The sequence below is a fragment of the Ambystoma mexicanum genome, chromosome 8, assembly GCF_040938575.1.
Source record: "Ambystoma mexicanum isolate Mex_15411 chromosome 8, UKY_AmexF1_1, whole genome shotgun sequence".
Classification (NCBI taxonomy): domain Eukaryota; kingdom Metazoa; phylum Chordata; class Amphibia; order Caudata; family Ambystomatidae; genus Ambystoma; species Ambystoma mexicanum.
In genome coordinates, this window is record NC_090929.1 from 663,494,534 (window position 1) to 663,506,545 (window position 12,012).

Consider the following 12,012-nt stretch of genomic DNA (forward strand, 5'->3'; position numbering starts at 1 on the left):
GACTGCTTTTATGCATGGGTTCGAATGGGGGGCCCATGAGTTTAGCTAGCACCACATTAAGGTCCCACCCTGGTGGTGGGTTTGAAATTGGAGGGTGAAGTCTCTTTACTCCTTCCATGAAGGCTTTAACCACTGGAACTATCCACCACGACGCCTTGTTATGGGAGGTGGTGTATGCTGACAGAGCTGCCAGATGCACCTTCAGTGAGTTAAAAACCAGTCCTGCATCCAGCAGGTGGAGCATGTATGTAACAATAGTTGGAGTGCAATCAACTGGGTTGATTTGTCTATTCTGGCACCAGATAACGAATCTCTTCCACTTGTCAAAGTAGCAGTGCCTCGTGTTAGGCTTCCTAGATTCTTTTAGGATGTCCATACATCTTTGAGGTAAATTTAGATGTCCAAACTCTATGACCTCAGGAGCCATGCTGCTAGGTTCATTGAGATGGGTAGAGGATGTACTGTTTGACCTTGATGCTGGGACAGTAGGTTGTGCCAGCTCGGGAGTTTGATGGGGTCACACGGCGCTAGTCAACGTAAGTGTGGGAACCACGGTTGTCTCGCCCACATGGGAGCAACTAGGACGAGCGTCATCGATTCCCTGTTCATCTTGTTCACCACCTTCCTGATGAGGAGTTGGTAGAAAAGCGTATGCAAACATTCCTGACCAGTTCATCCACAGGGCGTTCCCCTGGGATCCTAGTTGTGGGAATCTGGACGCAAATTTTGGGCACTGTCTGTTTTCGTTTGTAGCGAATAGGTCTATGGTGGGTGAACCCCACTGAGAGAAGAGATCTTCTACGATTTCTCTGTGTAGACACCATTCGTGCTCCTCTGCGAGGGGATCTCTGCTTAGTGCATCTTCTAGAGAATTGAGATCCCCTGGAACATGTTGCGATGACAGGAAGATGTTTGAGTGCCCATGTCCAAATTTTCTGGCCAGGTTTGGACAGATTTGGCGAACGAGACCCTCCCTGCTCGTTTATGTAAAACATGGCTGTAGTGCTGTCCGTCCGGATCTGCACTGACAGATTCAGCAGGTAGGGTTCGAACGCTTGAAGCGCTCTGAATACTGCCAGAAGCTCTAGCAGGTTGATGTGATTCTTGGCCACTGAGTGAGACCAGAGACCCTGAGCTGTGTGGTGGAGGAGGTGAGCTCCCCACCCTGTCAGGCATGCATCGGTTGTGACTATCGCCTGTATCTCGGGATCGTAAAAGTGTTTCCCCTTGGACAGATTTTCTCTTGTCCACCAGTGAAGGCTTTGTACCAGTGTTGGCGAAACGACCACTAGATCGTCCCACTGACCACTTGCCTGAGACCACTGTTTCGCCAACCATTCCTGCATGGGACGCATGCGCATGCGCGCGTGGGGGACCAGGTAAATACATGACGCCATCATGCCTAGCAAACACATTGCTTTGCGTACCGTTAACTGACGACCGGCCTAATATTGAGGAATTTGCAGTAGTATATTCCGAATTCTCTCCTCTGATGGAAAGGTCAACCCCTCTTGTGCGTCTAGGATAGCTCCTAGGAACTGTTTGGAGGTGCTTGGCACCAGACTTGACTTTTTCTCGTTTGAGAAACCCAATTCCAAGAGGAGGTCGATTGTTCTTTGAATGTTCGTTCTGCAAATCGCTGGGGTTTCCCCCGTGATGAGCCAGTTGTCCAGTTAAGGGTACACCGGGATTGCCTCCCTGCGTAGGTGTGCTGCTGCCGCCACTGCCAGTACCTTGGTGAATACCCTTAGAGCCGAGGCTATTCCGAAGGGCAGTACCTTGAACTGGTAGTGCCGACTGTCCACCTTGAAGCGCAAGTACTTTCTGTGCACTGGGAACATGGAAATATGAAAATAGGCATCTTTCATGTCCAATGTTGCCATGTAGTCCCCCTTTTTTAGGAGGGGAATTACCTCTTGGAGAGTAGTCATGCAAAACTTTTGGGGCTTGACATTTGTTTGCAGGCCGCAAGTCTAATACTGGGCGCATTGTTAAATCTTTCTTTGGTACAAGGAAGTAAGTTGAATAAATACCCTTGTTTACCTGGTGTCCCGGGACGAGTTCAATCGCGTCCTTTGCTAGCAGATTGACGATCTGCTCGACGAGGATTCTTTGGTGGTCTAGAGAATGTGTTCTTTGTCGTGGAGGGTGGTTTCGGGGACGCTCTAAGAGTTCTATGCAGTATCCTGCGGACACTGTGGACAGCACCCATCTGTCTGATGTGATCCCTTCCCAAGCTTGGGTGAAGTTGGAAATGCGTCCTCCTACTGGGGATGCGTGAGAAGGGACCCTGAACGGAGCGTCACTGTTTTGGTGGAGGCGTGTCGCCGCCTCTACTGGGGCTGCCTCTACCTTCACCCCGTCCTCTCTTATTCCCTCTACTATAACCTTGGGTAGACTGTTGGTTATTGTTACACTGCGTACCCTGCCCCTGGGAGTAGTTTGACCCTCTTTGGGAATTTTGTCCGCGTGTGTGGCGAAAATTGCTATTACCCCTTTGATTAGGGGGTTTGGTGGTTAGTTGACCTAGGGACTTGAGTGTTTCATACTCGTCCGTGGCATTTTTCAGCGCGTCCTCGACCGCCTTACCGAACAATAGATCTGGCTCCACCGGTTTGTCTAATAATGATGCTTGTGTTTCGGTCTTGAATCCAGACTGCCGTAACCAAGCGTGTCTCTTGATAACAGTACCCTCTGCTATCAATCTACCGGCATTATCGGCGGCATCAAAGGTTGCCTTTAAAATGCAACCGGATACGGCTCTTCCTTCCGCTGAGACTCGGGCCAATTGGCTCTTTAGGGGCTCTGGGGCGGAATATATGAGTGCCGCGACTTCCTCCCACTGGTGGCAGTTATAACTCGCCAGTAGGGTGGTGGAGTTGGCGATTCTTGCTTGGTAGGCGGAAGTGGAGGCAACCTTTCTGCCGAACCCATAGATTTTCTTGCTCTCCTTGTCGGGAGGAACTTCTGATGATAAGGGTGTTCCTGCCCTCTTGCGGGTGTTTGTAACGACTAGGGAGTCCGGTTTCAGATGCCCTCTTATATACAGTGGGTCTGATTGGGCTGCCCTGAATAGCTTCTCAATCCTGGGATTGAATGCCCTGGTGAGATTGGGGTTTACCAGTGAAGGGTCCATTTTTCTTTGGATGGACTTAAGGATAGGGATGGCCTGCGCAACAGGTCTCCTTTCTCCCACCCACTCTTCGGCTAAATCTCTTTCGTATTGAGCACCCTGGGTGTCAATGTGGAAGTGGTTTGCTGCTCTAGATAGGACCTCATTTAGGAGGGGCTGGTTGTCGACAGGGGAGTCGGTAGCCGGTGGTTCTTTATCTACCGGGGAATCTACCCTGTATATTTCTGGGTCGTCCTCTTCCTCATCGTCCCCATAGTAGCCTGTCCCAGTCTGTTCTTCCAACATGCCCAAATTTGTATCCTCACAAAGGGAAGGATTTTCTTGTTCCTGAGAATAAGGGTGAATGTGGAAGGGATCTGAAGACCGTGTTGTTTCGAACCGGGACTTTTTACTTGGGGGGGGGGGGGGGGAGGGAGGAGGGTAGGATCCTTGGAGCCTGAGGGTGCTGACCCGTTGGGGTTATAAGTGAGAAAATGTTTGGGATTTTTAGAATAGAAATCTGCCAATGGTGACATTCTTAACATGACTCTATGTCCCCACTGGACCACTCTCTTGAACTGGGAATGACTCTGCCTGGGGGGAGTTTCTCTGACTCATATATAATAAAGGTGTGAGACCCGTCTGTCTGTTTGAGTGGAGTGGAATGTTTCTGCGGTGTGGAAGTAGGCTGAGACTGCTTCCTCTGTTGTTTTCCCCCCTCCCTGTGGATGGAAGAGTGTTTGCCCTGCTTCTTTGGGCCTTCGGAGCTTTTCGACGCTTCGGTAGTGGTGGTACTATCCTTCGACCGTGTAGGTTGGGATTCGGGAATGGGCGTTACTTGTACTGATGCCGACTCCTGAAGTGCGGTCTGGGAATAGAGGTCAGTTTCGTCTTCCGACGATCGAACCTCGGTTACCTTGGGGAGCGAGGCACTTTTGGCAATAGTGGATGATTGCCTGGCGTCATGCGGCGATCTAGATTGCGAACGCCCAGAGGATGCTGATTCGGACCGTTCCCCATGTGCCTCTTTCCGAGAGTTCGACGTGCGCGTCGAGTCTCGATGGGACTTTGTGTGTTTGGAAGTGCTGTGGGTTGCGCTTACGTCGCCGGGGGTCTTCTCCATAGCCGCCCTGCCGGACGACCTTCCGAGGTCGGGGACCTGCGCCTGGCTGTCTTTCGACGCTCTGTTGCCCTCGCCGTCCGAAAGTACGGCGTCGCTGCCGTCGCTGAAGGCACCCTCTGCGGCCATGGCCTCTTCAACCTGGCGTGGTGGGCCCAATGCTTGGTGGAACGGTCTTTTAGTTTTTTAGGTTTGAACCTACTACACGCTCTGCAATTTGCCTCGGGCTGATCCCTTGGCAAGCAGAGATTGCACGTGGCTTGTCTGTCAACCCAAGGATACTTGCGGTTGCACTTTGGGCAAAATTGGAAAGGGGTACCCTCCATACGCACCTTGAGGCAGCGGGCTGGTAAGTGTAGGAATATATATAAGAAAATATATAAGAGTGTAGAGTATGTCCCACTCTCCCCACTTGTAGGGCCGAGGCCAGAGGCCTTCCGAGGTCCGGGCCGAGGCCAGAGCCCTTTCTAGGCCCACTCTGTCGTGAAGCTCTCGACGGTCGCCTTCTTCTCCGGTTCGCTGTCGAGTGTTGAATTTCGGTGGCTCAACGTTAGGGTGGAGAAAAAAGGGGGAAATATAACAATATTTTTCAAAGTATGGCTAATGCCAGGGAACTCTGCTGAATGCTTCCGACCAGTATGGCGGAAAAAAACAATCTGAGGGTCCTACACGCGTGAGGGATCATGAGTACAGTGGACGTCACACTAGGGATAGTATTACTGGCACACCCTGTGTCGACGCCCATTTTCGAGTTTCGAAAAACAAACTGTAATACTCTGCAACTTCCACTAGATGTCGGCCTATGCACAGCATGTGATCTAAGCAGATTCCACAAGCCTCAATAATATATATACATACATATACATACATACACACAGATGAAAATTGAGCACCAGGGGAGCGATTTCTTGGCGACTTGAAAGGCTTGGGCAATCGTCCATAGGCCAATGTCTTTTTAAACTTTCATCAAATGTAGCTGAAAAGTATATATTCAGACATTTTGCACATGCGGGCCTCACATTTTTCTCTGTCGAGAATGAGGAAGACGGTTCATCAATGGGAGGAAAGATGGAGCAGATTGGGTAGGATCCTGCTGTAGGACCTGAGATAAGGGAGAGGCTTGAGGATATCCCTCGGGTAACGAGGAGGCCTTCTTGAGGCGGAGCATCATGAGCTTTTATGGGAGGTGCGTGGTAAGGTCGAAGCCTTAGGGCCTTGCGCTGGCCTAGATGATGGGGCGCAGCAGGCCACGAGGTTCAGTAGGCCCCGCCGAACTCTTCTACGGGTGTCGATGGATTCTTGGACAAATCAGTCAAATAAGGCCAAGGGGTTGTATTTCTGGTTTTATGGGAATTGTGTGCGTCTTTGTTACCGGGGTGTGAACTCCCCATCACACTGCCGGCGACATGCTTATTGGGGTTGGGGACAGACACACGCAAGTCTATAGACGCCACTGTTAAGTCTATGCGCACCGATCCAGAGCCGTGGCCGCTTAGACTGCTCGTCTGAGGCGCAGGAGAGTGACTCTCATCCTGCATCGCGTAGGCCGCCGATGGCTTGGTGCGCCTGTCCTTAAGGGTCTTGGGCCAAAAGAGCTTACAGGTCTTGCAACGCTGTTAGTCGCGGTCACGAGGGAGGGGCCGATTGCACACTCGATGAGTGTCCTTCCACAGGAATTTGCAGTTACATGACAGGCACAATTTCAAAGGAGTTTGCACCATAGTGGAGTTAAAGCAGCCAGATGAAAGGATTGGGAGGGGCAAAGAAAAGGCCTTCTCAAGCGAAGAGTCAGTAGAACGTGTCCCTAGTCTCCCTACTGTACAGATGTGCCTGAGGGCCAAGGCCGAGAAGAAACAGCCGCTGAGCCGCTAGAGGTGTAGACTCAGCAGAACAGGATTAGCCATCGAGAAGGTTGTCGATAGTCAAACAGCCATCAAAGATAGGGCGATGAATTGGCAAACGAACAAGAAGCAATATGAACTCGGTAGATGAGCACGGTATTAAGTGGCTGACCAGAAAGGCATGAAAAAACAATCTGGGGGATCTCGAAAGGTACATTACAGGGCACGTTGGGGATAGTGTTACAGTCACGCACATGTCGACGTCCCTTTTTCAATCTTCGAAAAAAAGATGCAATACTCTACGATTACCACTAGATGTTGGACTATATGCACAGGATGGGATTCTAAACCGATTCACAAGCATCAGAAATAGGCATTACAGTTCAACTGTGAAAAGGATTGTTTAATAAAAAGGGATCCACTGATCTTCAAAGCATTTTTTTCGCTACCCATCATGTGTGACAACCTTTCCTTAGTCAGCACGGCCTTGTCGTTTGCCCAATCCCCTAGCCATAGCTTTACAAGTTTCAATCTCAGTCCATCTTCGAATGGTATTATATCTAACTCTTTAAGGGGTGCAAAATTGTGTGAGGACTGCAGTAAGCTCAAAATGTATTTCATAAAGGAGTTCTTCAAGACAGATAGAGGTGAGGTATTTTCATGGCCACATTTAGGGCTACAGCCTTTGGGTTTGGCCTTATATACCCTTAAAACAATTGGAACCATTTGAGCCTTGTAAAGTTTTAAAAACCTCTTTATACCCCACTATTGCTTGCAACATCCCAGATACCCAGTTTTGCTACATGCGTGCCCCAATTAAAAATTAGATCCCAAAATAGTCAAAGGACTATTGTATGGAAGTCATTTGACCTTGACCAAGAAATGTTGTAGGTTAGCCATGATCAATTTACCACTAGGGTAACAGATGAATGCTGCTTAATCTGCTGTATTAGTTTGCAGGTCAAATCCATTTATACATCCGGTATAAGTGTGTTAAAGCTTTTGCAATGAGCGAGGAGTACTTGGCAATAGAATAGTGTCATCAGCATGAGCTAGAGCTGGTATACGGCACGTTCTTTAATGCGGGACATCAGATTGCCGGACTTTAACGACAAAAGCCGGCCGTGCCCCCGAGTCTCCTGGCAACCAGGGTGTGCAGTCCATTGGTCGCTGATCATATTTTGCTGCATTATGGCTACAGAGGCTTGAAATAATGTTCATGAGATCTTTAGGGCAATTCATGGTATCGAGACATTGCCATAACTTGGCCCAGTATATGAACGGAGTGGTCAAAACCATGAACGCCATTTATATAGGCTCCTTGCCCACTTGGAGGGAGTTAGCTGTAATCGGGTAGAGATTTAGGGCTAGCCCATTAGATCCCACTTCCTCCCAGAACCCCAGCTGGTTGTCAATGAGCATGGGCTCTCCATTCACCCAGTACTGAAGGTGAGATAGGAAAACCCTATCAAAAATCTTAAACTCAAAGTCCAGGAAGGAGATAGGTCTGCATGCTGTTGGCAATTCCATAGTCCCTTTTTTGTATATGGCCACTATGATGGATTGAGTTCCACCATGCTGTTAAAATAGTTAAGACTGGCTCCCAAAAGGAGACCACAGCAGGTCAGAAGGGATGCCATCTGGACCTGGGCTCTTCCCCCATTATTCAATTTTTAAACTATCAGTTAAGCCAATTCTTATACATTATAATTGATTATTATTCATGCATGTTTGATATGCACTACATTTTAATAAATTTGAATAAAAATAATTTCACAGAAGAAATCTGAAGTAAACTACTTCCAAAGTCACGCCCCCACCTTTTCCGTGATCGCACCAGATGGTGGAAAACAATCTGAAGGTCGATACTCGAGGAATCGTGGTGGATGGAGCACTAACATATGCCCAGCTGAACGCTCACTTAAAAAATGTTGTAAATAAGTGCCAATATTTCAGACCAAGCGCCGGATGGCAACCTATGCACAGCATGTGAATTTTTAAAATAGATACGCTGCAAAAATGTTTCAGGGTGTGCCCAAAGGTTTTGAAATGTGTTGTTCAAATTTACTTTTGATTTTCTAAAACTGTGAAGCTCCCAACAGTTGGTTTACCAAGATGCAGGCATCTGCTTATTCTGAATATGGTCTGTCTTGATATAATCTAACCACCCAAGTGCCTACTGTGTGCTATAAACACATACAACTACAATCATTGTAAAAAGTATGCAAAACAATGTACCTTCTCTGACTTGTTCACGCAGTTTCTTGCTTCATGCTCCAAGAGGTTGTCTTTCCTAAAGTAACATTTCCCACATTTGGAACATTTAAAGGGCTTCTCACCTGTGTGTTTCCTAAAAATCAAAGCACAAACAATATATGTGCTTAAAGATTGCGCTTAAAGATTACAATAAGAACATTACAAAACTATTTCCTTCCACAAGTACAACTGGGCATGCAATATTTAACACAGGAAAGGTGGAGGCATGATACGTATGGACACAATGAACAGGTAACTGCAAAACGCAATCCTTTTAACTGTGCAGAATCACTGTAATACCATCTCTCCATTAGTTTAAACATATAGCCCCAAACAACAAAGCCTGAATCTGCCAGGGCCTCTGGTGGTAAGAAATATGTTGTGGTACATTCTGTATCTCCACACCTTTCGAAGGAAAAACATGCTGGGTATTGATGAAAACTGCTCCATTTGATCAGCTTCCACAGCAGGATTCGAAATTGCTGGGAGATATTTAGCTTCTGCTTCAAGTCTAGGAGAGCCTGGTAAGCTTGAAACCAACAGCTACCAGGAGCTGCTTTTGGATCCACAGGCAAACGCGTGCCTTGCATACATGCGTATCTGACATTAACTTTAAGTATTTGAGAATTAAAAAAAGACAAATTAGGAAGCATCTAGTACACATTTAAGCATAACGGATGATACATAAGGGGAAATAAATTTAAGTGGGCATCTCATGTGGAAGTTGAATTTGAAGTGCACTGGGAACTGGATCCTCAGCAGTAGCTGGTTTTAGCTCCTTCTCATCGAATCCCAATTTCTTGTCCTGCTCAGTATGATCATTCGAGGGTAAGGTAGTCAAGGGCTTGGTAGCGAGTGAAGGGCAGATGGCAAAGCATAACACCCTTTGCTATTATCAAGCTCGTCCACATAAAAGGTCAGTTGAACCAAGATAGTACCCATTAAATCAATCCCATTAGCAATGAGACAAACATTACATACATGTATTCCTGTTTTTGATGCTTGTATCCGATTAGATTCACATGATATGCATAGGCTGACATCTAGTGGTTGGTGCAGAGCATTACATTTCAAAGTCGAAGATAGGACATCAACGAGGCTTTCCTATACTTTTCCTACTGTGACATGTACAGTACCCATGATCCTTCACCCATTGAGGTTCTCAGATGGTTATTTTTTCTGGCCTGAGATTGCATGAAATGTACAGTGAAAGGAGTATGTGACGAACTGTGAAAAACCCATGTTTGTGATACCTTCAACTCTCAATGAGGGGAGGATGGGCACATTTGCAATAAAAGCAAGGGCAGCCCCTGGCGCATGTTAATATAAGCGGATGCAAGTATCGGAAAGACGACTACAGTAATGTAAGTTTTGTCTCCCGAGGCTTGTGGATCTGCTTAGAATCAAATGCTTTACATAGACTAGCCAGCAATACCCAATGAAGGTGGCTGATGATTGAAGGAACAGAAACAGATGATTTAATACTGCCTGTCGCACCAGTTAATCATTTCTGGCTGGTTTATCAACACAATGGGCCTCATTCTAAGTTTTCCGGTATTGTGGGTTTGCCTGCCGAAGTCGCCGTGCCCGACAGGTCTGACCCTGCCAGGCAAAGCAGCCACGGTAGGCAGACCCGTCACGGGCGCATCAGCAACTGTGCCGGTGCTTCTGTGGTCCCCATTCCCAGAGTCGCATAGGACTCTATGGGAAGGAGGACTTACAATTTGCTGGTGCCCGACTTCCCGGGCCACCAGGGTTTTAATCTCCCAGTGGCACCGGGAAGTCAGGTGCCGGTAAACAGTTACAGGTTTGGTGGCAACCTGCTGGTAGCACCTGCACCGTTACCGCCGGACTCATAAGGAGTCAACACAATGTTGTGGTAAAGTGGACTGATCTCTAAGTAGCCTCTTTATGGATGGCCTCTTGTGGCACATTTGCAATAAAAGCAAGGGCAGCCCCTGTGCTATGTTTCGAGTGTGCCTTTGATGTAAATGGAAGGGACTTGTTTGACAGGGTCCAACACTGTTGAATACATCTTACAATCCACCTATCAGTGGTAGCCTTTGAGACAGGATCTTCTCCTTTTCGGTCTGCTAGAGAAAGAAAAAACTGATCAGATTGAGCGGTTTTGTGTTATTATGGTAGTACATGACTTTCAACTGAACAGAAGCTCAGGAGAGGCCGTAATTATATATAATTGAATAATGAGGCCAGCGACTGAATTTCCCCCAGTCTTGACAGTGGAAATGTCAGAACAGGTCCTACCACCGACATCACCGACAGTATCCACCTCAAACCAGGTTGGCCTTGCAGACCAAAGACTATTGATGGGTTTCAAATTGCCAGATAAAGCCGGATAAAGCTTCCACATTAAATTTTGGAAAAAAAACACCAAATAAGGCCAAAAGTATTCTATTGGGTCTAAGGAGGCCAACGGTCTAGTTGATTAAAAAAAAACATTGGCTGGGCCACCCGACAAAACTTCTATCACCCCTTCGATCCCTGGAACACCAATAGTTAAGAACCATAAAAATATGAAAGACTTTTTTCAGAGGGCACGGGTGAGCTCAAAATCAAGTTTGACCAAACAACGTCCCAGTGAATTGATGGCTGAACTTGTGAGTGATGGAAGTATTCTAGAGGTGGTAAACCTTTTTGGAAGAGGAAGGAGAATTGCAGACAGCAGCTCCTCTAGAAACAAATGTTGTCTTGCACCGATTTGATCAGAAGAGGACCAGAATATTAATTTGGAGGACAGCTGTCACTGAGCTCTATTTTGTTCCCAGGGCCAGAGTTACACCAAGGCCTGCATGAAATACTTGGGAAATGGACGAAATACTCAAATTAACAGCTCCCTCCATCTCAGCCCTGAACTTGGTCTTAAGCTCGTTTGTGAGTCAAGGTTAAACTCTGGGATAATATGTTACAACTTGGTGAGATAAAGATCGCCTTGTTTATGTTAAAAGAAACACGAGAAAAAAGAAAACAAACTAACCCAGACGCAAAATAGAACAGCCTTAACCTTAGTGAGGATGAATGAAATAATTGTGGAGATCTCAAATGAGATTGCAACCATAACAAAATGGTACCTTGTAAAGATTTGCATTTCAGCCTCGATTCTAAATCTCGACCAACAAAGTAACAGTCTACACGGCATCAAGAGTAATCTCATTACCTCCAGAAAGACCACCCATCCAGAGAATAGAATCAATACAATTGAACAACCTGCATTCCCCTTCCTCTGCAGTACTAGTGATACCGGTGGGGGATTCCTTTGGAAGAGGTGATAAACCAAAGTGTGGTAACTGTAATAAAACCATCTCCGGTGAAAGGAATCCCAAGAAAGGCGAATGGCAAAACAAAACAAAAAAAGGGAGAAAAAAGGCAAAGAGGGACTCCAGAAAGTTCTTGAGAAACCTCGACTTGATTGATCCAACAGCCTAAATAGACACCCGATAGGAGGTCAGAGGCCGGCTGAGAAGTCATGCGCCACTGAGTCTACCCGTTTACAAAGAATAGACACTAGTACTCAAACTAAAACCGTGGACAAAAACATCTCAGCATCCGAGACTGCAGTAGCTTGTCGGCCGGGGCAAGAAGACCACTGCCAAGCTGGAGCCGGACCAGCGCCACTGGATGTGACCATAATGAACTGTGTTAGAGCAAAAGAGATGCAGTCCAGT

At 47.0% G+C, this 12,012-nt stretch overlaps 1 protein-coding gene across 2 annotated transcripts in view; it reads right to left on the bottom strand.

Moving 5' to 3' along the window:
* The window catches only part of ZBTB48 (zinc finger and BTB domain containing 48), a 478,630-nt gene that overhangs the window by 323,764 nt on the left and 142,854 nt on the right, over nt 1-12,012 (bottom strand). For both annotated transcript variants that reach the window (XM_069610427.1, XM_069610428.1), the window contains one exon: nt 8,312-8,423. In XM_069610427.1, the coding sequence (XP_069466528.1) occupies nt 8,312-8,423 (112 nt within the window). The remainder of the gene's footprint in view (nt 1-8,311; nt 8,424-12,012) is intronic.